General features: G+C 41.4%; 1 protein-coding gene across 2 annotated transcripts in view; it reads left to right on the top strand.

Moving 5' to 3' along the window:
* The first annotated feature begins 508 nt into the window (after window positions 1–508).
* PKP2 (plakophilin 2) overlaps window positions 509–26,119 on the top strand; it is a 132,325-nt gene continuing 106,714 nt past the window's right edge. Inside the window, exon 1 of one of the 2 annotated variants that reach the window (XM_040435743.1) lies at window positions 509–896. In XM_040435743.1, coding sequence (XP_040291677.1) covers window positions 683–896 — 214 coding nt within the window. In that variant the 5' untranslated portion in view covers window positions 509–682. The remainder of the gene's footprint in view (window positions 897–26,119) is intronic. The other variant, XM_040435752.1, reaches the window with a different exon arrangement.

Raw genomic sequence — 26,119 nt, 5'->3', positions numbered from 1 at the left:
TGGTTAGGACAGCATGGTTGAGGCTACTGCATTCTATAAAGCCATGTATCCACATCCCCCATTCATGGTACAAATGACAGTAAAATTGTGACCGGGCTGTGTATTCAGCGTTTCCCTATAGAGCCTTATCCTGTGAGCATATGAAAGTGTCAAAAAGCATTAGTGATCATTGTTTGAAATCCACACATTTTTTGAGTTTCTTGACACGGTTGTCGTTACAATCCCTTTACGCTTTAAAACTCACTAAATACTGCAACACTGTGCACTGGAAAATGCATTGTGCTGCTGGACCTGCTCCAACAGTGCACATAATGAGATCTGTGAGCTACACAGCTCAGCCACACCCCACCCCTCCCTAATTCTGGAGGGTCTGTGTCCTATGCACCTCCTGTATAGTCCCCCTTCCCCCTCCCCTCCTGCACAGAGCCCAACCCTGATCCTTAGGGACACTAAAACCTCCCCCTAGTTATCTGAGGAATCCCAGGCTGGGAATTCAAGGTAGGAGGTGTCACGTCAGTACTGAGTGAGGAAGCTGAGTGAGTGGAGGTGTGTACTGGAAGCTGTGAGCTGCACTGGTGTCCTTTCCTGGGAAGTAGCGTGCACAAAGATATATTGTGTTTACAGGTGGCCACGGTAGCTTTCTGGAGGCTGTGAGCAGGGATCCTGAGCCCACAGATCCAGAATGGCAGTCCTCGCTTCCCCCAACGCTGAGCAGGGGTACATCAAGACGGTCTTGAGCAAGGACAATTTCATGGACCTAGATAGCTCCAGCCTGGCACTACCATCGGAAGAGAAGCTGTCAATTAGCCGTCAAGACCTGGAGAAAGCCATGAGGATCCAGCATCAGGTCCAGCTCACCATGGCAAGGAAGACTACCAAGAAGAACGTGGCTAACGGTGAGTGAACTGTGTTAAGGACGCTTGTGCTACTTCTATTGTAGCCGGCGATTTTATCTACCTGTGCCAGGCTAAAGCGCACCATATATGGTGCGATAAACTGATGGTAAAATTAGAAGACAATAGGACTTGCAATGTGAAGGTGCAGACCTTTATAGTTGGCGGCCTTGCTCAGATTTTGCATTCCCAAAGTTGTTGCTCCTTATGTTTGGTTCTTTAAATCTGAGTAATTTTACACTTGAGTGAAGCTTTGATTTGATTTTGAAGCCACCACTTCTAGGCCGCTTTCACGCAGTCAGTGTTTGCTCAATGATTTCCTTCAGTGACTGTGGGTCAAAAGCCAGGTTGAAGCCTCCACAGAGATAGGGTTTAATGGAAAGATTCACACTTGTTCTGTGTTTTGAACCTGCACCTTGGTTTTGACTCGCGATCACTGATGAAAATCACAGATCAAACGCTGACTGTGTAAGCAGTGCTCCGTCTCAATGCCAGTCTTCTGTCAGGCATCACAGAAACAAAGTATTGAGGCTTTGATGGTAATGACCTGTCAAAGCTAGAGAAAAATATTTAACTATGCTGTTCAAAGCATAAAAAAGATAGGAACGAACTGGGGGAAGTTCGAAAGCATGAATAAATGTTTATGTTTTTTTTTTTAACTCCCTTGAATAACTAGATCTATAGTGCGGCTACTTCGAGAGAGCTTACGATTGTGCATTTTAGGATTTGCTCACATCTGTTTTGGATGCTCTGGTCAGGATAGTGGGGTATGTTCGGCTCCGTTCATTCTGCTTATGTGTTAAATCCGGCACTTCCATTATTTTCCTTTTGTTCTTCTCCTCTAACTTAGCAGAACAAATGGAGTTGCATAGGCTACATTCACACAACATGTGACAGACATTTTTTTTTAATGGCCCTCACACGTTCATTTTCAGAACAATGTCTTATTCTTTTTATGAAGTACATTGCACAAATTGGTTTATGAACACGTAAGTATCCAAACACTCTGATAAAATGTGAATACGTAATATCTGTATCAGCTGTTAAAAAGAAATGAAAGTACCAAATAGGCACACTTAGGCCTCTTTCACACAACCGTATGGCTTTTTCAGTGTTTTGCGGTCCGTTTTAAACGGATCCGTTGTTCCGTTTTTTGTTTCCGTTTTTTGTTTCCGTTTCCGTTCCGTTTTTCCATTCCGTTTTTCCGTATGGCATATACAGTAATTTCATAGAAAAAATTGGGCTGGGCATAACATTTTCAATAGATGGTTCAGCAAAAAACGGAACGGATACGGAAGACATACGGATGCACTTCCGTATGTGTTCCGTTTTTTTTTGCGGACCCATTGACTTGAAAGGAGCCACGGAACGTGATTTGCAGGCAATAATAGGACATGTTCTATCTTTTAACGGAACAGAAAAATGGAAATACGGAAACGGAATGCATATGGAGTACATTCAGTTTTTTTGGTGGAACCATTGAAATCAATGGTTCCGTATACGGACCGTATACGGAACGCAAAAAACTGCTCGTAAACGGGGGGAAAAAAATGGTCATGTGAAAGAGGCCTTAATAACAGCATATCAGTCAACAGCAACTTGTTGATGGTATCCAGTTATATACAATGCATTGCATGTAAAGGGATTGTTCATTTTAGAAAACCCAGCTTCATACATCCTACTAGGGCATTCCTGGTCAATAGAAGGGGGTCTACTCTTCAGGTTCTTGCTCTAGAGGACATGTCCTGTTCTCCATTACACAGCCCACTGATCTGAACGGGCACTACTGTGTAATACTTAAATTCTCCTGTTGAGGCGCTGTACAATTACTGCCAAGTTTTCTAGCAAATTATAGTTGATCGATGGAGATGCCCAACAGAAGGACACTCTGACCATCTTTAAATAATAATCTACCTCTTCTTCTAGAACTCATATTTATTCTCTGATTCTTTTCAGATAAAATATGAGTCCTAGGAGACCAGAAACTGTTGTATACCAATTTTCAGAGCAATTGGAGCAAATTTTGTTAGGGTAGAATCGATTTTAGGTCTGAATCACACTTTTTTTTTTTTAAATGTGCCCAATTAGACACAAAATGAATTTCAAGAAATTTTCCATCTCTAAATAGAAGAAAATAATGGATCTGAATGCGGTGAGATCGTATAGTCCTGCTAGTCGCTTCCATTATTGAATAGCTCATGGGCACAGGAGGACTGGGAAGCGGTGAATGCAGTGTTCCGCTTGCGGGCTCTGTTCTCACCACTTCCTGGTCTTCTCCGTGCACAACATGAGGACATCAGCGCGTTCTGTGACCTCACGCTGTGAAACGTCGGGTTACAGCACAGCGCAGCAGGAAGACCAGGAAAGGAGTGGGTGTCAGGAGTGGCACCTAAAACCTAGGTGCGTCTTATGTGCAGGTGCGTCTTATATGGCGAAAAATATGGTAACTCGCACAGAACAAATGGATCAATTTTAAAAGACATTTCCTTTAGTGTCCTCATGAGGCAGGTGCAGATTTTGCTGTGGATTTCATACTATACATTGCAAATGGTAAAATAAACTGTGGAAATTCATAGTATAAATTGATATTTTGCAAATTTACAATCCAAGTTTATGTGCTGATTCCATTGTTGAAACTTTTCACATTTGGATATCACCCACATTGCTACCTGTACAGGTGAAACTCGAAAAATTAGAATATCGTGCAAAAGTCCATTAATTTCAGTAATGCTAATCAAAAGGAATTGCATTAATGCAGCTTAAAATTAGAGTTTTGTGAAAAGGTTCAATATTCTAGGCTCAAAGTGTCACACTCTAGTCAGCTAATTAATCCATAATCCCTGAGGAAAGGGGACCTCAAAATGGTGCCTTTGGGGTTTCATAAGCTGTAAGCCATTGTGGCGAAAATAACCTCGCCACTAGGTTTTGGAGGGGCCTGTTTGCCAGACTCTTGCCTCAGGATTATGGCCCATATACTAACTTTGAAGGAGAAGACAGACCGGCCACACAGCCTAAATCTGTGGAACTGTTTTGGCCAAGAAAGCCATGCTTGCGGTCGGTCAAATACGACTTCCATGGAATTCGGGAACCCCAGATCAGATTATGGGGATATGTGGGGTTTTGAGGTGTTTTCTGTGTTTTGGGGAAAAATGTGTGTTTTCTGCCTGTGAGTGATTAAGTTAGCCTATTATGTTTGGTAGTTGTATCACAGGCAGAGCCCATTGTGTTTTGATAATTGTATTTTGCTGATTGCGTCAAAGACAATGCCTATTCTGTTATTGAGTGCGTCACAGGCAATGCCATTGTGTTTGTTAATTGCGTCACAGGCAATGCCATTGTGTTTGTTGAATGTATAGTTTTTGTGTTTAAACTGTAAAACTGTAAAGGATTGGCTGCTATGTTATGTCCTCAGTTCCCAACCAGGTCCACGGGGGTGGTACCCTTGTTGTAAAATGTGTATATAAGTCAATGCTTGTGTGTTCAATAAAGAGTTCCTGTTTTACATTCAACATAGAGCCTCGTCTCATGTGTGTGAGGATTGCTATACGCTGTATACTCCCCTGGCTATAACCCCTAACTCTTGTAAGAGTTGTTCCCGTTCCTTGTTCCTGTGGTGGTTATGGTGTAGAGCGGAGTGCTTGGAGTCCTCGGGAAGCACTAGGAGCATCCATCAACGGAGGTACCCAGTCGGGGTGTCAGGAGATCCATTAACGCCATAATCATCCAAATTATAACAAATAAAGGCTTGAAATATCTCGCTTTGCATGTAATGAGTCTCTCTCATATGTAAGTTTCACCTTTTAGGTTGCATTACTAAAAAAAATGAACTTTGCACGATATTCTAATTTTTCGAGTTTCACCTGTATACGCTGCACATTTTCTGCATGCAATTCTACTGTGGAAAATCCTTTTAGCATATCCACCCCATAAGGCTGTACAGCACAGGATGGTGGATAACTAACTAATCTCTGGGGGTCCGAATGCTCGACAGGGGTTCAGTTCCCATGATCTGAATGAGCGGCAGGTTGGGCACCCGCCCTGCCGCTCGTTTCCTTCTTTATGGGACCACCAGAAATAACTGAGTGCTCTTTGCACACGACCGTGGGGCCGCCGCATGTGGATCACGGACCCATTTACTTGATTGGTAGTGCTTCCGTGGGCTTCCGATCCGTGCCTCTGTTCCGCACCATATATCATCTCCCGGATTGCGGACCCATACAAGTGAATAGGTCCGCATCCATGATGCATACGGGGTGCACATGGCCGGTCCTGTGTATTGCGCAATACGGCCAAGGCCGGGCAACAGCCGTGTGCATGAGCCCTAAACGTTACTGCAAACGCTGTGCAGAAAATTTGTATGCAGAAAATCCTGAACAAAAAGCGCACATAAATCCATAGTATTTATCGAGTTTTTACGCATTTTTACGCGTGGATTTTGGAGCACAATGGTTCCGGATGAACGTGTTTTATTGAAGTTGATGACTTAATGGGGGGGGGCCAGGGGTAGCTCCACATTCCACAGATGAGTCCTGCATTCTTCTCTCAGACTTCCCCATGACCTCCTGGCCCAACACTGCCATCCCACAGAGCAGAATGAGATATGGGCAGGCGGAGAAGTGAGGTAAACATGCCCTAAGTGGTCTCCAGCATAACTAATACCACATGATGGTACAAAAGCCAGATAAGGCACTTCCAAGTACAGTATGTAGCACATCATCCTCTGCATTAGAAGAAGATCATGGATAGATGACACTACCCTGGAGAAAATCTGCTATAAATAATGGATTCCAGCAACTTCAATGGAAGTGCTGATCTTTTTACGATCAGTAAAGTTTGGTGAGGACAGGTCGCGTGTGACATGATCTGAGAAGGAAAATGGAGACAAGTGGAAAATCACAGGTTCAGACAGTGTTGTAGAAGGAGCAGAGCTTCCAGTAGCACAGAGTATTTCAGGAGAGGAGTGGTGTGTGCTGATTTTGTAGGGGGGCAGTGACCTGTCCATTCATGTAAAGATAGTGAGGGCAGGGCTGCATGTGATAGGGGCAGCTTCATGATGTTAGATAAGTCACAGACTCGGTTGCATAGTGGAAGGAGCCAAAGCAGTGCAGAGGATTTCAGGAGAGAATTGTGCTGCAGGGGCAGTGAGCTGTTTTTCTGAGAATGACTGACTCATATTTGAGATTGTCTGCCGTAATCATTCATGATGAGTCCTCACTACCAGCACATTCTTATAGAACGAGAGAAATGCTGAAATCAGCTAAAATCCTGCACGATCTTCAGACACCTCACAATCACACTGTCTATGAATCATTACTTATTTCAGGATAAAGTCTTATTTAAATCTCCTGAACATAATCTACTTGAAAGCCAAATTTCCCCTCCTCAAAAGCACAGGCTGCTCCATCCCCCATGCTTAACACTGCAGCTCTGCTTGTTCGGATTAGAAGTAAACATTACAAGTATCCTTAGACAAATTAGAAGAAACCATGGAGGTCTGGAATGGAATGATGGTTCCTTATCCGTTTCAACATCTTTGACCCAATGACGGACGAGGAGTGTAATAAGATATGTCCCCAATCTGTGGTGATAATGGGCTGATGACAGTCACTTCTGAGTAGCAGCGGTCTAATCCGTGAACAACCACCACAAGAATCCACCAAGTCTGAACAGATTCCCCATCAATCTGATCTCATCCAAGGGGGGCTACCATTGATGAAGTATGATGGACATTTCCTCTTGAGATAAGCACCAGAGACACATATTCACCCATTTCATGGAAATAACATGCATATTGGCAGCTTTCTAATGTCTGTATAGAAAATTCTTATCCTGCTGAAGTATGTGAAGATCTAATGGCCCTAGTCATATAGGACACCGGCGGTTCTATTGTTTGTATAATCTGATTATGTTAGGTTGTTAAGTGTTTAGTTTAGTTAAGTTTAGTTTAGTTTAGGTCACAGCGAGACAGAAAGCTTCTAAATTCCCAAAAAAGAAAGAAGTATATGCAAAGAGGTGTCTCCCAAGGATGAGAACCATCTCACGAGCGCCACCTATTGGAAGTGGCTACCTATTGGAATCAAAATACGACTTTCCAACAAGCTTTTGGGGAATATAGGGAATATAGCTAACAACTTTCAAGTGTCTTTACAGAAAATTCTTGTCCTACTGAAGCATCTCAAGTAATGTAAATAAGAACAAATCACCCTATTCATATAGGACATTGGTGGTTCTAGTGGCGATGGCTCCATCATGAATCAAAATCCGATTTTTTTTTTTTTCCAACAAGTGTTGGGATTTGACAAGTTATGGCTATATTCCCTTATCAAATCCCAAAGCTCGTTGGTAAGTCATATTTTGATTCATAGGGAGCCACTTCCAATAGGTGGAACTAGTGAGATGGTTCTCCTCCTTGGGAGATACCTCTTTGCATATGTGTTTCCAATGGAGCATAGCCAATAGGTCTCCATACCATGGAGTACTTCCAGTAAATCTCCATACAGGACCGGTCTCTTTCACACTCGCGTTTGGTGCGGATCTGCACAGACGGATCCGTTCAGATAATACAACCGTCTGCATCCGTTCAGAACGGATCCGTTTGTATTATCTTTAACATAGCCAAGACGGATCCGTCTTGAACACCATTGAAAGTCAATGGAGGACGGATCAGTTTTCTTTTGTGCCAGATTGTGTCATAGAAAACGGATCCGTCCCCATTGACTTACATTGTGTATCAGGACTGATCCGTTTAGCTCAGTTTCGTCAGACGGACACCAAAACACTGCAGAGCAGATTGGAGATGGAACGGAGGCAAACGGATGCATTCTGAGCGGATCCTTTTTCATTCAGAATGCATAAGGGCAAAACTGATCCGTTTTGGACCGCTTGTGAGAGCCCTGAACGGATCTCACTAACAGAAACCAAAACGCCAGTGTAAAAGTAGCCTGAGATTCAGCACCCTGGATAAGAAAGAGGAATGAAACGATACAGTAAGATGCCACAAGGAGCGTTAATCGTCTATTAATTAGCACAATATGTCTATGAAGCCATAAGGAATGACCATGAGCAGGAATTCCATGGTGTGAGCACAAGATGGAAGAATATGCAATGGGCTATAGTATCGGAGGTGGTACAGCATTCACTGACAAACCCTCTGAGCTGTCGCCAACCTTTTCGGCCTCAAGTCTGAAACCAGAGGGGGGAGAGACCATAGAGAAGCAATTTGACACCTTTGGGCAAGGGGTAGTACTGTAGATGATCAGCTGGCAGCCATATAACCCAGATTGGCTGACCTTACACTGGATGGTTCCCCCTGTAAATCCCTCACCGTTCAGTATTATAAATAGCCATAACATAAAGTGGTATACAGGATGGTTTATACAACCACAATCACTGCAGAAATAATACAGTTTAGGGTGCATTTACATGGCCATATTTTTAGCAGATAGGATGCGGACCCATTCATTATCCGTATCCCATCCTCATCCGTATGTCTGTTCCGTAGTCCCGCAAAAAAGATCGAACGTTTTGTGGACAAGGATAGGCATTTTTACAATGCATCCGCAAAAAACAAACTGATGTCACACGGACGTCATCCATATTTTTTGCGGATTTGTGTTTTGCGGACCTCAAAATACATACGGTCGTGTGAACGCACCCTTACAGTATCTGAGTAGCAGTGCCACACAATACCAAGTATATACTTCCAAACAGTGATCAAATAATACCGTCATACAGTAACTAAATAGAAGTTCCATAAAGTAATCTAATATCAGTGGCATTCCCTTGAACACAGGTCCTACGCCCCTAAGGCAGGCCCTGTTTCTCATGGCTACAGGATTGGAGTACACACGATTCTTGTAGCCATGGAGACACATCATTCTGCATAAAATCTGTGATATATATATTTTTTAAATCAACATGATTTCAAAATGCTCCTTCATGTTGTATTTCAGGTGCACTGGATGCAATAAATAAAATGGTTTCAAAAGTCTATACCCCCTTTACTGTTTTACTTTTACTCTGCACCTTTGTTTGATATAGTTACTAGCCTGACCAGACAAGCCCTTCCCATTGCAGAATAGCCCTCAGCAATGTAAAATTGACATTTATACTCTGCATGATACATTCCTCCCCTTTGCCTATTTCTACCAACACATGACTTCTCAGGAATTAAAGGGTGCTTAGAACTTGACAATGAGTTTGAATGTAAACTTGAGAAGTCGACACACCCAGCGCTACACCGTACCTACTGAAATGGTTTACAAGGAGAGTAAGTGACTCAGTATCAGACAGCACTGGTGAGATGCGTTCGTCCTCCATCTTCCAGCTCTGTGAAAAAGAGCTCTGTAAAAAATTTTGGGCTCCTTGTTTACAGGAGCCCAGAACTGTACACAGTACTCCATGTGTGGTCTGACTAGCGATTTGTAAAGTGGTAGGACTATGTTCTTATCACGGGCATCTATGACCCTTCTGATGCAACCCATTATCTTATTGGCCTTGGCAGAAGGTGCCTGACACTGGTTTTTGCAGCTTAGTTTGCTGTTTATTAAAATTCCTAGATCCTTTTCCATGTCAGTGTTACCCAGTGTTTTACCATTTAGTATGTACGGGTGACTTGCATTATTCCTTCCCATGTGCATAACTTTACATTTGTCAGTGTTAAACCTCATCTGCCACTTATCTGCCTAAGCCTCCAGTCTATCCAGATCCCTCTGTAGTAGTATACTGTCCTCTTCAGTGTAAATTACTTTACACAGTTTAGTGTCATCTGCGAAAATTGATACTTTACTATGCAAGCCTTCTACAAGATCATTAATAAATATATTGAAGAGAATAGAGCCAAATACTGACCCCTGAGGTACCCCACTAGTGACAGTGACCCAATCTGAGTGTGTACCGTTAATAACCACCCTCTGTTTTCTATCATTGAGCCAGTTACTTACCCACATACAGACGTTTTCTCCCAGTCCAAGCATTCTCATTTTATATACTAACCTTTTTATGTGGTACAGTGTCAAATGCTTTGGAGAAGTCCAGATATACTACATCCATTGATTCGCCGCTGTTAAGTCTAGAACTTACCTCCTCATAGAAACTGATTAAATTAGTTTGGCATGACCGATCCCTCACGAAGCCATGCTGATATGGCGTTATTTGCTTATTTCCGTTAAGATGCTCTAAGATAGCATCTCACAGAAAACCTTCAAACAGTTTACCCACAACAGATGTTAAACTTACCGGCCTATAGTTTCCAGGCTCTGTTTTTGGACCCTTTTTGAATATTGGCACCACATTTGCCATGCGCCAATCCTGTGGGACATTCCCTGTCAGTATAGAGTCTGCAAATATCAGAAATAAGGGTCTGGCTATGACATTACTTAATTCCCTTAGGATACGGGGGTGTATGCCATCCGTTCCTGGCGATTTGTCTATTTTAATCTTTTTAAGTCGCTGATGTACTTCTTCCTGGGTCAGACAGGACACTTTTAATGGGGAATTTATTTCCACATTCAGCATTTCATCTGACAGTTTATTTTCCTCAGTGAATACACTGGAGAAAAAAATATTTAACAGCTTTGCTTTCTCCTCGTCGCTCTCTGCGACTCCCCCCTCATTACTCTTTAAAGGGCCAACACCTTCAGATTTATACTTTTTAACATTCATATAATTGAAGAACATTTTAGGGTTAGTTTTACTCTCTTTGTTAATTAATCTCTCGGCTCTCTAGTTTGGTCGCTTTTATTTGTTTTTTACATGTTCTATTTTTTTCCTTATAGTTTTTCAGTGCTTCCGTGCTACCCTCCTGTTTTAGTGATTTTATATGCTTTCTTTTTGTCATTTATTGCTTTCTTTACAGTTTTATTTATCCACATTGGTTTCTTTTTGTTCCTTAACCTTTTATTCCCATACGGTATGTACCTCTCACAATGAGATTTTAGGATGTTTTTAAAGATATCCCATTTTGTGGCTGTATTTTTATTTTTAAGGACTTTGTCCCAGTTAGTTAGGCCTATGGCCTCTCTTAGTTGGCTAAATTTAGCTTTTTTGAAGTTTGGTATTTTTGTTCCTTCCTGTAGAAACGCTCTTTTGAATGATAATTGGAAGGTTATTACTTTATGGTCACTATTTCCCAGGTGTCCCCCAACCTGCACGTCTGTTGTTCTGTCAGGCCTATTGGTTAATACTAAGTCCAGTATGGCCGTCCCTCTAGTCGGGTCCTGAACCAGTTGGGAGAGGTAATTGTCTTTGGTTATTGCCAAGAAACTGTTTCCTTTATGAGATATACAAGTTTCAGTTTCCCAGACTATATTTGGGTAGTTGAAGTCCCCCATAATAACCACCTCATTATGATTTGCCGCCTTGTCTATCTCGTTTAGAAGTAGATTTTCTGTGGATTCTGGTATATTAGGTGGTTTATAATAAACCCCTATTAGTATTTCATTATTGTTTTTGCCTCCATGTATTTCTACCCACAGTAACTCCATATGTTCATGTACCTCACTTATATCTTCTCGGACCATGAGTGTTACTACAGCAAGACCGGGACCCCTACGGTTCTACCTGTGTTATGGTCACCCAGCTTTCCCAGACCCCTGAATGACAGAACCAGTTATGCACCCACTGCTCCTGTAATATTGAATAACTCAACAGGTTTACCATTTTAAGAGTCTGGGAAAGCTGTGTGATAGCTTTAATTGAGACCATATTCACCCAGCTTTCCCATAAACAGATATAACTAATTAGGGACGTATTGCTTAGTCATTATATATTTGTTAGCAAAACGGCTGGTAAAGTCAGAGGGGTTACTTACCAAGAACCAATAATTCTTAGTAAGAAAACAGTAAAAAAATAAATAAATGAATAAGTATATTTCATCACAAAAGACCATGTTGAACTTTGCAGCTGTAATAAATCAGTATACAGTAATAAATGTCAAATAGACATCTAAAAACCGGGGAACTTTTTAGAAGTCATTAGAAAGTCACGGCTGACGTGCTGTAGTTATTCCCAGCATGGGGTCATTGAAACTGTGATATGTATGTCTCGTATCTTGGTTCCCTGTGGTCAGGAGCAACAAGGCCTGTTATGGTGCCAGGATTTGGTCTTCAGGGTGTTGCCCACCCACTTGACATGAACTTTGTTCTATTTTGACACTCCTTTGTTCGGACTAACCAGGGGTTAAAGGGGGTTTGCAGTTTGCATCAAATTTAGCATCAAATTTTGTAATGTATGTCTGTGACCTTTATTATTCCTATCTTCCATTATGGGCAGTGGTCACATGACTATGCCCATGTAGCTCCTTCTTCTTATTTCCTTCTTATGTCCATGGGCGGGGCAGCGATAGTGGAGTGTCTATGTAAGTAGCTGGGCATTGTTACTGGCTAGAGCTGTGGTAAAGAAAGACGTGCATCATGGGTTTGGTTGGATAAAGTAACATTACATTACATGCATTATACGATATTTCTATCATATGCTTTTGTTGTTGTTGTTCCTATAGGAAAACACCAGAAAAAAAACATACCTATAGCATGTTAAGTTTTTTTTTTAAAAAATAGTTTTTATTAGACCAACAGTAGTATGAATATACTGTACACTGCCTGTCAAAAAAAAAAAAGTCGCCACCTGGATTTAACTAAGCAAATAGTTATGAGCCTCCTATTGAATAATTACTGCACGGGCGATTATCTTTGAGCTGGCAACAAGTTATTTAACCCCAACTGGTGCAATGAGCTGCTTCTCATTTCTTAAACAACCATGTCGGAAGACACATCTCGTGTTCGTGGAAAAGATGTTGGTCTGTTTGAGAAGGGTCAAATCATTGGCATGCATCAAGCAGAGAAAACATCTAAGGAGATTGCAGAAACTACTAAGATTGGGTTAAGAACTGTCCAAGGTATTATTAAAAACTGGAAGGATGGTGGGGACACATCGTATTCGAGGAAGAAATGTGGCGGGGGAAAAATCCTGAATGATCGTGATCGGCGATCACTTAAACGTTTGGTGAAATCAAATCGAAGAAAAACAACAGTAGAACTCAGGGCTATGTTTAATAGTGAAAGTAAGAGCATTTCCACATGCACAATGCAAAGGGAACTCAAGGGATTGGGACTGAACAGCTGTGTAGCCGTAAGAAAACCACTAATCAGTGAGGCAAACCAGAAAAGAAGGCTTCAATTTGCTAGGGAGCATAAAGATTGGACTTTGGAGCAATGGAAGAAGGTCATGTGGTCTGATGATGGATTTACCCTGTTCCAGAGTGATGGGCGCATCAGGGTAAGAAGAGAGGCAGATGAAGTGATGCACCCATCATGCCTAGTGCCTACTGTACAAGCCTGTGGGGGCAGTGGTATGATCTGGGGTTGCTGCAGTTGGTCAGGTCTAGGTTCAGCAACAGTATGTGCTCCAAGAATGAGGTCAGCTGACTACCTGAACATACTGAATGACAAGCTTATTCCATCAATGGATTTTTTTCTTCCCTGATGGCACGGGCATATTCCAAGATGGCAATGCCAGGATTCATCTGGCTCAAATTGTGAAAGAGTGGTTCAGGGAGCATGAGACATCATTTTCATACATAGATTGGCCACCACAGAGTCCAGACCTTAACCCCATTGAGAATCTTTTGGATGTGCTAGAGAAGGCTTTGCGCAGCAGTCAGACTCTACCATCATCAATGCAAGATCTTGGTGACAAATGAATGCCATACTGGATGGAAATAATTCTTGGGACATTGCAGAAGCTTATCGAAACAATGCCACAGCGAATGCGTGCCGTAATCAAAGCTAAAGGCGGTCCAACAAAATATTAAAGTGTGTGACCTTTTTTTTTTTTTTTTGTGGTGCCTTTTTTTTTTTGGACAGGCAGTGTATATTATACAAGACAAACAGTCAAAGGCAAGAAATCCCTATATTTTATCCTCCAATAAGTATACATTTTCAAAAATATGATCTAAACATTTTCCAACTTTTCCCCTATACATGAAGTGTAGCCCTTCCCTCCCACACAGTGCTCCACCAGACCCCCTGGTCTAAAGAATGTGATTAAGACAACAGAGCATAGGTGAAGTCATGACAATACAATGGGTTCTCAATTTGCCGACTGTTCCTTCATAGCCCAATGTGTTAGTTGAAAGCAGTTGTACGGCTGTTCTTGTGGTAAGAGAAGGGGGAGATTTATCAAAACTGGTGTAAATGAAGATTGCCTTAGTTGCCCATAGCAACCAATCAGATTCCACTTTTCATTTTTCAGAGCTTCTTTGGAAAATGAAAGTTGGAATCTGATTGGTTGCTTTGGGCAGCTAAGCTAGTTTTCCTTTACACCAGTTTTGATAAATCTCCCCCATGTTAATAAATGCTTTCCATATCTGAAACTGTATCTGGCACAGCTGGATACAGCCCCACACTGCCGGATGATCATTGACTATAATGGGATCTGACATGGATACCGCTGTATTTGTCCTGCTGAAAAACAGCATTCATGCCGATAAGATGCGGATCCACAAAATGCAGATGCAGTCCACATGCATGCCGCATTTCTTTGTGCTTTCCTCATCTGTATGTCTGTTCTTTTCTGCAAAAGATAGAACGTGCCCTATTTCGTCCGCAAAGTGCAGATGACTGACCCATTGAAGTCAACAGGTCCGCAACAAAATGCGACATGCACACGGATTGCATCCGTATCTTGCAGATCCGTAGTTTGACCACAAAACGGACACAGTCGTGAGCATAAGGACTTATGGGAGGCTTCTGGGAGATTTGAATTTCAAGGGCAGACAACTATTGGAGCTATACTTGTCCTCAATCCTAGTAATTCTTTTATTTGCTTACCACAGATGAGCAGCCCTATGCATCTCCTTAAAGAAACACAATACGGGGTAGATAACAGCCTGTAGACAGGATTATCGGTTTAATGCCGCATTTATGGCCCTAAGGTGAAATAACTGCACTGATAATTACAAAATAATAGGTTTTCTACAAGACGATAGACACATATACAGTCCATGGGTCACACTGACAAACTAAAATCTAATGAGGTATCTCTACACCATAAATCTCAGGTATGTGGAAGTTTCACTTGTATTTCAAAAACTTTACTAAACTACAGGGACCTTGCATGATGGCTTGCGGTAGATCAGTTTTACCCTGATATACCGTTATCTACCTGAGATTTGAAGTATGGGATTCAAAGAGCACAAAATGTAGAATACAAATCAGGCTCTTCCCTTTAGGCTTGCACTTTAGAGGTAACCTGTCACTATTTTTGGCCCCTCTCTTTTACAGGAGGTTTATTTCCATTTAAAGAGAATGGGCAATGCTGTGAGGCTGATCATTTTTTATTTTTTTATTATTTTAATACAATTCAGCCATGGTTGTTGGGTATAAAAGTTGAAAAATTGAGGTTAACAGGACCGTTGATAAATTGGATTGTTGGCTATTTGGTGGAAAGACCTTAGTCTGTAAGGTTGGGCTTATATCCTTCAAGTGTGTAGCATTGGTGCGCTTCATGGAACAGTTTTGTCTGGAATATTATTTGCTTTGTAATTAGTGATTGGTCTCATCTACAAAAGTTCACTGATGATGCCGTGATTGTTGGTTGTATCAAAGGAGGCTCCTGAAGTGAATGACAGCACACTGCGCATGTGCGACATGCTCTCCATTCATCTCTATGGGAATTCCAAAAATAGCCAAGCGAGCGCACACAGCTAGTTTTGGAAGTCCCATGGTGGTGAATGGAGAGCGCCCCGTATAAGTGCAGCCAACTCTCCATTCACCACTATGGGGTGGCTGCAAATAGCTGAGCCAGCACTTTGATATTTTCCAAACTATGAAGGGGTTAATGTAAGAATCCCTGGTAGTCTAGGGCAATGGAAGGGTTAAAGGGGTTAATTACAGTATCCCTGGTGGTCTAGGGCAGTGAAGGCATTAATGTAAAAATCCCTGGCAACCCAAGGCAGTCAAATAGTTACCTTACTGATAGAGGGCAACAAAAAGTTTTAACCCTTTCAATGTCAGGGGGATTTGGACACTGCATTTCTGGTAGCCAGGGCAGTTTTGACATGTGAAATTAAAAGCTAAATTAACTTCTACCAATCTATTTTCTGAAAGCAGACACCCTGTATATTGTCCAAATGCCACTCGGCAATTTAAACACACAGACCTCTTCATACAACGTTTCGTCATAAATTAAGTACATCCCGTAGCGGTCCAGTGGATATCAAGACCAGAGTAGAAAACACCGGTCTTGATAAATCTGCATCAAAGGGTTTACATGGATTGCAAGATGAAAAACAACAGGTTTACTTCAGGGAGATCATGTCAAACAAATCTTATAGATTTTTTTGACTGGGTGAATAAAATAATAGACGGTGGAGGTGCAGTAGACATCGCATATCTAGATTTTAGTAAGGCTTTTGACACTGTCCCACATAGAAGACTTATCAATAAACTGCAGTCATTGAGCATGGACTCCCATATTGTTGAGTGGATTAGGCAGTGGCTGAGTGACAGACAACAGAGGGTTGTAGTCAATGGAGAACATTCAAAACAAGGTCATGTTACCAGTGGGGTTCCACAGGGATCTGTACTGGGACCAATTTTGTTTAATATCTTCATAAGTGATATTGCAAAAGGCCTCGCTGGTAAGGTTTGTCTTTTTGCTGATGACACAAAGATATGTAACAGGGTTGATGTTCCTGGAGGGAAACGCCAAATGGAAAAGGATTTAGGAAAACTAGAAGAATGGTCAGAACTCTGGAAACTGAAATTTAATGTGGATAAGTGCAAGATAATGCACCTGGGGCGTAAAAACCCAAGGGCAGAATATAGAATATTTGACACAGTCCTGACCTCAGTATCTGAGGAAAGGGATTTAGGAGTAATTATTTCAGAAGACTTAAAGGTGGGAAGACAATGTAATAGAGCAGCACGAAATGCCAGCAGAATGCTTGGATGTATAGGGAGAGGTATAAGCAGTAGAAAGAGTGAAGTGCTTATGCCGCTGTACAGAACACTGGTGAGACCTCACTTGGAGTATTGTGTGCAGTACTGGAGGCCATATCTCCAGAAGGATATAGATACTCTAGAGAGAGTTCAGGAAGAGCTACTAAACTAGTACATGGATTGCAGGATAAAACTTACCAGGAAAGGTTAAAGGACCTTAATATGTATAGCTTGGAAGAAAGAAGAGACAGAGGGGATATGATAGAAACTTTTAAATACATAAAGGGAATCAACTCGGTAAAGGAAGAGAGCATATTAAAAAGAAGAAAAACTACCACAAGAGGACACAGTTTTAAATTAGAGGGGCAAAGGTTTAAAAGTAATATAAGGAAGTATTACTTTACTGAGAGAGTAGTGGATGCATGGAATAGCCTTCCTGCAGAAGTGGTAGCTGCAAATACAGTGAAGGGGTTTAAGCATGCATGGGATAGGCATAAGGCCATCCTTCATATAAGATAGGGCCGGGGGCTATCCATAGTATTCAGTATATTGGGCAGACTAGATGGGCCAAATGGTTCTTATCTGCCGACACATTCTATGTTTCTATGAGACTTTACATATCCACAACCCTTAGCAGTTTGCTCTGTGGGCTCCAGTTCTGCGGAGAGGCCTTTGGATGGTAGAAGTGTCCTGGGCTGGGTTACGAACTGATTGATCACCCACCAAGGTCTGAATGGTGTACTCCTGGCATTACTCGTGTTAATATAGGCCCATTTTCTATATGAAGAGCTTTACAGGGAATATGAGAGCTTATAGATAAAGCCAGATCTGCTAATTACATTACATTTGTGCCTGTCTTGCTTTTGAATTGTCTGAACTTATGCATATACACCGATCGGCCATGTAGACCAGCCATTGTATGCAGGCCTTTCATTGCGCATACTGGTATAATATGAGGAGATTAAAAACCATCCTAAATAATAATATGCATTGTTGTTTTGTCTATCAGACAATAATATCACAGACAGGTGATCTTCACTTTCAACAATCTCTTTGTTTGAAGGCTCCTCAGATGATAAGATGCAGTCTTATTGTTTCATTCCCCTCTGGCACCACCACAAGAGAATTGCAATGTTTAGCTACAGCCCCCAGATCAAATCCATCCTGTACTAATGAGGGCTTTGGTAACATCATAGGTATTACATTGTTGTAAAATGTAATATTTATGGCTACTGGAGTTGGACTTGGGCCATTGGAGGACCATGGAATTCTTCTGTGATCCGAGGCTCTAACATAATAACGGGGCTCCATAGGGTGGTCCCTGAGCATAATTTTGTCTGGTGGGTCCAGGGTACCACATTCCAAGAACGATGGAGACCTTAAAGGCGTTCTCCAGGAATTAAGAAAATGAAAATACCCAAATATTACTTTATTATAAATATATTCCCAAATACCTTTCATTAGTTATATTAGTTTGTTTTGTCTAGGGAGCGATCATTAGGAGAAATAAAATGGCCGCCATCCTACTAGTACACAGAAAACCTGTCCTAGTCACACAGAATGACAAATTACTCACAACACTGTGCTAAAGAGCTGCCTCATCCTCCTCTCTTCTTGTCAGGGATTATGATCCTCAATACAGATGATAAGATCTTCAGCTGAATGTCTGAAGGAAAGGAGCTCAAACAAAGCGGACGGACAGGACAGACTGTGGTAATGGAGAATGCATACAAGAGCTGCTGCTCATTACTCACATCTCCACCATCCTCTCTGTACTTCATGTCTCCTCATGAACTCCATTCCTACAGAGATTCAGCTGAAGCTCATATTAAACTGTATTCAGGATCATAATCCCTGACAAGCAGAGCAGAGAGGAGGATAAGGCAGCTCTTTACCTCAGTGTTGTGAAGTAACTTGTCCTGCTGTGTGATTAGGACAGGCTTTGTGTGTACTAATAGTACAACGGCCATTTTGTTTCTCCTTATGATTGCTCCCCAGACAAAATGAGGCATTTTAATTAATGCAAGGTATTTGGGAATATATTTATAATAAAGTATTATTTAAGTAATTTCATTTTCTTAATTCCCGGAGAACCCCTTTAATGGTGTCATTTAGGCCTTATGCATACGACCGTATGCGATTTGTGAGCCATAAAACTCAGATACACAAAACACGAATCCTGGCTGTGTGGATGCAGCCTTCTTCTTTTAATTCCTGTAGAAATGCCCTATCCTTGTCTGCAAAACGGACAAGAATAGGACATGTTCTATGTTATTTGTGGGGCCGCGGAACGGACATACAGATGCTGACAGCACACAATGTGCTGTCTGCATTTTTTGCGGCCACATTTAAACAAATTGTGGTAGGTTGTGGTGGCTCACTAGCAAGTAGTTAAGGTATGGTGCTACAAGCTCATATAGAGGGAATCACCCCACCCTCTCTTAAAAGGCAAATGTAGTAATAGGAAAATGAGCGAGCACTCATACACTTGGCAACCAAATTGACATATGCAGAAAATATTTATTAAATCCCCATAAAATACAAGTTATAAAACTTAACAATGTAGCAATAATATACAACATTACAGTCACATATATTGTGGTAGAAATAATCGATACTATAATCGCTAAAAATATATTCGATAAAAATATACGATAAATTGAATGGTAGAAAATTCAATGTTAAAATATTCGATACCACTCAATAGTGTCGATAAATTCAATAATATATATCACACCAAAAACTTCAAGTATATGCTGTTATTTGGGAAAGAGGGGGTATTATCTTCTAGAACTCTATCCCAATTTGAGAAACTGAATGTCACTGAAAATGTTGTAGGTGTATTCACTGGGAGCACAATATGTTCATAAAGTGTCCACAGGAATACTGATAATGTGAAAAGTCTCTTATAGCATATCCTTTTGAGGTCGATATAAGCTTTAAATCGAAGAAAACTTTAAATCGATATTTGGCTTACCGTCTAGCGTCTGCTATCTCCCTATTGCTTCCAAAGATCGCGGGAGTTGCCACTCTGTTCCGCAATTTCCTTCGGTGCATCTTTCGACGTTAAGAATAGTTGATCCTTTACTGTAGAAATTTTCTTCTGTATGGCCATACAGTATTATCGGAGGCTTTTCAATGCAGGTACATCACTTGTTTCTCCATACGCGTTTCGGGTAGATTCACTCAGGAAGGGAGAGTGAATCTACCCGTAACGCGTATGGTGAAACAAGTGATGTACCTGCATTGAAAAGCCTCCGATAATACTGTATGGCCATACAGAAGAAAATTTCTACAGTAAAGGATCAACTATTCTTATCGTCGAAAGCTGCACCGAAGGAAATTGCGGAACAGAGTGGCAACTCCCGCGATCTTTGGAACTCCCGCGAAATTCAAACCAGCTTGCGGTATGGAGCGACTGAATAAGCCGGCAAATATTTAAAGCTCCATTGAAGCAATAGGGAGATAGCAGACGCTAGACGGTAAGCCAAACATCGATTTAAAGTTTTCTTCGATTTAAAGCTTATATCGACCTCAAAAGGATATGCTATAAGAGACTTTTCACATTATCAGGATTCCTGTGGACACTTTATGATCCTATTGCGCTCCCAGTGAATACACCTACAACATTTTCAGTGACATTCAGTTTCTCAAATTGGGATAGAGCTCTAGAAGATAATACCCCCTCTTTCCCAAACAACAGCATATACTTGAAGTTTTTGGTGTGATATATATTATTGAATTTATCGACACTATTGAGTGGTATCGAATATTTTAACATTGAATTTTCTACCATTCAATTTATCGTATATTTTTATCGAATATATTTTTATCGATTATAGTATCGATTATTTCTACCATAATTTATGTGATTGTAATGTTGTATATTATTGCTACATTGTTCTTATAAAGTTTATAACTTGTATTTTATGGGGATTTAACCGCTTCACGTCCGCCCATAGACTATAAACGTCCTATGGGTGGACGTCTATTTCTGACAGCACGTTTTAAAACGTCCTGTCAGAAATAGCAGCTGCACGCTAATCGTGCAGCTGCTGATCGGGTTGCCCGCTGTCAGTGACAGCAGGGCAACCCTAAGACAAGGCAGGGACAGTTCCCAGGTGTCCCTGCCTTCACGATCGCTGCAGACACAGCGCTCACCGAGCGCTGTGTCTGCAGAGCAGGAAGCGCTGTGCGCTTCCTGTTCCGGCCCGGCGGTCATGTGACCGCCGTGACCGGAGAGTGCAGGGGCTGTGTGAGGTCTCTCAGAGACCTCGATCAGCCCTGCTGTGAGGCTGTACAGCGCAGGATTGCTGCTGTACAGCCTCTCTAGGGGTGCATTTGTCCTGTAACTGGGGCTACTATGTCAGCCCCAGTTACAGGAGAAATCAACAGTGAAAAAAAAAAGAAAAAGTGAAGCAAATGTCCCCCAGAGGTCTTGTATGACCTTATGGGGGACGAAAAGTGTAAAAAAAAATAAAGGGTTGAAAAAATAAAATAAAATAAAGTTTCACATGTAAAAAAAAAAAAAGTTCCCAAGTAAGGAATAAAAAAAAAATTTAAAAATAGAAAAAATAAAATAAAATAGACATATTTGGTATTTCCGCGTCCGTAAAAACCAGCTCTATAAAAATATCACATGACCTAACCCCTCGGGTGAACACCGTAAAAAAAAAAAAAAAAAAAACTGTCAAAACAAGCAATTTTTGTCACCTTGCATCACAAAAGGTGCAACACCAAGTGATCAAAAATGCGTATGTCCCACAAAATAGTACCAATAAAACCGTCACCTCATCCCGCAACAAATGAGCCCCTACATAAGAAAATCTCTCAAAAAATAAAAAAACTATAGCTCTTAGAACATGGAGACATTAAAACATCATTTTTTTGGTTTCAAAAATGCTATTATTGTGTTAAAGTGAAACAAATAAAAAAAAGTATACATATTAGGTATTGCCGCGTCCGTAAAAACCAGCTCTATAAAAATATCACATGACCTAACCCCTCGGGTGAACGCTGTAAAAATAAATAAATAGAAACTGTGCTAAAACAACCAATTTTTTGGTCACCTTGCCCCATAAAGTGTTATAATGAATGATCAAAAAATCATATGTACCCAAAAATAGTACTAATAAAACTGGCACCTTATCCCCTAGTTTCCAAAATGGGGTCACTTCTTGGGAGTTTCTACTGTAAGGGTGCATCAGGGGGCTTCAAATGGGACATGGCATCTAAAAACCATGTGGAGTTCCTTTTCTTCTGCGCCCTGCCGTGTGCCCATACAGCAGTTTATGACCACATGTGGGGTGTTTCTGTAAACCGCAGAATCTGAGTAATAAATATTGAGTTTTGTTTGGCTGTTAACCATCGATGTGTTAACCACTTAAGGACCACAGGTTTATACCCCCCTAAAGACCAGGCCCTTTTTTACAAATCGGCACTACACTACTTTCACCGTTTATTGCTCGGTCATGCAACTTACCACCCAAATGAATTTTACCTCCTTTTCTTCTCACTAATAGAGCTTTCATTTGGTGGTATTTCATTGCTGCTGACATTTTTACTTTTTTTGTTATTAATCGAAATTTAATGATTTTTTTGCAAAAAAATGACATTTTTCACTTTCAGTTGTAAAATTTTGCAAAAAAAACGAGATCCATATAGAAATTTTGCTCTAAATTTATAGTTCTACATGTCTTTGATAAAAAAAAAATGTTTGGGTAAAAAAAAAATGGTTTGGGTAAAAGTTATAGCGTTTACAAACTATGGTACAAAAATGTGAATTTCCGCTTTTTGAAGCAGCTCTGACTTTCTGAGCACCTGTCATGTTTCCTGAGGTTCTACAATGCCCAGACAGTACAAACACCCCACAAATGACCCCATTTCGGAAAGTACACACCCTAAGGTATTCGCTGATGGGCATAGTGAGTTCATAGAACTTTTTATTTTTTGTCACAAGTTAGCGGAAAATGATGATTTTTTTATTTATTTATTTTTTCTTACAAAGTCTCATATTCCACTAACTTGTGACAAAAAATAAAAACTTCTATGAACTCACTATGCCCATCACGAAATACCTTGGGGTCTCTTCTTTCCAAAATGGGGTCACTTGTGGGGTAGTTATACTGCCCTGGCATTCTAGGGGCCCAAATGTGTGGTAAGGAGTTTGAAATCAAATTCTGTAAAAAATGACCAGTGAAATCCGAAAGGTGCTCTTTGGAATATGGGCCCCTTTGCCCACCTAGGCTGCAAAAAAGTGTCACACATCTGGTATCTCCGTACTCAGGAGAAGTTGAGGAATGTGTTTTGGGGTGTCATTTTACATATACCCATGCTGGGTGAGATAAATATCTTGGTCAAATGCCAACTTTGTATAAAAAAAATGGGAAAAGTTGTCTTTTGCCAAGATATTTCTCTCACCCAGCATGGGTATATGTAAAATGACACCCCAAAACACATTCCCCACCTTCTCCTGAGTACGGCAATACCAGATGTGTGACACTTTTTTGCAGCCTAGGTGGGCAAAGGGGCCCATATTCCAAAGAGCACCTTTCGGATTTCACAGGTCATTTTTTACAGAATTTGATTTCAAACTCCTTACCACACATTCGGGCCCCTAGAATGCCAGGGCAGTATAACTACCCCACAAGTGACCCCATTTTGGAAAGAAGACACCCCAAGGTATTCCGTGAGGGGCATGGCAAGTTCCTAGAATTTTTTATTTTTTGTCACAAGTTAGTGGAAAATGATGATTTTTTTTTTTTGATTTTTTTTTCATACAAAGTCTCATATTCCACTAACTTGTGACAAAAAATAAAAACTTCCATGAACTCACTATGCCCATCAGCGAATACCTTGGGGTCTCTTCTTTCCAAAATGGGGTCACTTGTGGGGTAGTTATACTGCCCTGGCATTCTAGGGGCCCGAATGTGTGGTAAGGAGTTTGAAATCAAATTCTGTAAAAAATGACCTGTGAAATCCGAAAGGTGCTCTTTGGAATATGGGCCCCTTTGCCCACCTAGGCTGCAAAAAAGTGTCACACATCTGGTATCTCTGTATTCAGGAGAAGTTGAGGAATGTGTTTTGGGGTGTCTTTTTACATATACCCATGCTGGGTGAGATAAATATCTTGGTCAAATGCCAACTTTGTATAAAAAAATGGGAAAAGTTGTCTTTTGCCAAGATATTTCTCTCACCCAGCAGGGGTATATGTAAAATGACACCCCAAAACACATTCCCCACCTTCTCCTGAGTACGGCAATACCAGATGTGTGACACTTTTTTGCAGCCTAGGTGGGCAAAGGGGCCCATATTCCAAAGAGCACCTTTCGGATTTCACAGGTCATTTTTTACAGAATTTGATTTCAAACTCCTTACCACACATTTGGGCCCCTAGAATGCCAGGGCAGTATAACTACCCCACAAGTGACCCCATTTTGGAAAGAGGAGACCCCAAGGTATTCGCTGATGGGCATAGTGAGTTCATGGAAGTTTTTATTTTTTGTCACAAGTTAGTGGAATATAAGACTTTGTATGAAAAAAAAAAAAAAAAAAAAAAAATCAGCATTTTCCACTAACTTGTGACAAAAAATAAAAAATTCTAGGAACTTGCCATGCCCCTCACGGAATACCTTGGGGTGTCTTCTTTCCAAAATGGGGTCACTTGTGGGGTAGTTATACTGCCCTGGCATTTTCCAGGGGCCCTAATGTGTGGTAAGTAGGTAAATGACCTGTGAAATCCTAAAGGTGCTCTTTGGAACATGGGCCCCTTTGCCCACCTAGGCTGCAAAAAAGGGTCACACATGTGGTATCGCCGTATTCAGGAGAAGTTGGGGAATGTGTTTTGGGGTGTCATTTTACATATACCCATGCTGGGTGAGAGTAATATTTCGGCAAAAGACAACTTTTCCCATTTTTTTATACAAAGTTGGCATTTGACCAAGATATTTCTCTCACCCAGCATGGGTATATGTAAAATGACACCCCAAAACACATTCCCCAACTTCTCCTGAGTACGGCGATACCAGATGTGTGACACTTTTTTGCAGCCTAGATGCGCAAAGGTGCCCAAATTCCTTTTAGGAGGGCATTTTTAGACATTTGGATACCAGACTTCTTCTCACGCTTTGGGGCCCCTAGAATGCCAGGGCAGTATAAATACCCCACATGTGACCCCATTTTGGAAAGAAGACACCCCAAGGTATTCAATGAGGGGCATGGCGAGTTCATAGAAATTTTTTTTTTTTGGCACAAGTTAGCGGAAATTGATATTTTTAATTTTTTTCTCACAAAGTCTCCCGTTCCGCTAACTTGGGACAAAAATTTCAATCTTTCATGGACTCAATATGCCCCTCACGGAATACCTGGGGGTGTCTTCTTTCCGAAATGGGGTCACATGTGGGGTATTTATACTGCCCTGGCATTCTAGGGGCCCTAAAGCGTGAGAAGAAGTCTGGAATATAAATGTCTAAAAAATTTTACGCATTTGGTTTCCGTGAGGGGTATGGTGAGTTCATGTGAGATTTAATTTTTTGTCACAAGTTAGTGGAATATGAGACTTTGTAAGAAAAAAAAAATAATAATTCCGCTAACTTGGGCCAAAAAAATGTCTGAATGGAGCCTTACAGAGGGTGATCAATGACAGGGGGGGTGATCAATGACAGGGGGGGTGATCAATGACAGGGGGGTTGATCAATGACAGGGGGGTGATCAATGACAGGGGGGTGATCAGGGAGTCTATATGGGGTGATCACCACAGTCATTGATCACGCCCCTGTAAGGCTTCATTCAGACGTCCGGATGCGTTTTGCGGATCCGATCCATCTATCAGTGCATCCGTAAAAATCATGCGGACATCTGAATGGAGCTTTACAGGGGGGTAATCAATGACAGGGGGGTAATCAATGACAGGGGGGTGATCAGGGAGTCTATATGGGGTGATCACCACAGTCATTGATCACGCCCCTGTAAGGCTTCATTCAGACGTCCGGATGCGTTTTGCGGATCCGATCCATCTATCAGTGGATCCGTAAAAATCATGCGGACATCTGAATGGAGCTTTACAGGGGGGTGATCAATGACAGGGGGGTGATCAGGGAGTCTATATGGGGTGATAACCACAGTCATTGATCACGCCCCTGTAAGGCTTCATTCAGACGTCCGGATGCGTTTTGCGGATCCGATCCATCTATCAGTGCATCCGTAAAAATCATGCGGACATCTGAATGGAGCTTTACAGGGGGGTAATCAATGACAGGGGGGTGATCAGGGAGTCTATATGGGGTGATC

The sequence above is a fragment of the Bufo bufo genome, chromosome 1, assembly GCF_905171765.1.
Source record: "Bufo bufo chromosome 1, aBufBuf1.1, whole genome shotgun sequence".
NCBI classification, from domain to species: domain Eukaryota; kingdom Metazoa; phylum Chordata; class Amphibia; order Anura; family Bufonidae; genus Bufo; species Bufo bufo.
This window is presented reverse-complemented; position numbering and strand designations above follow the sequence as displayed.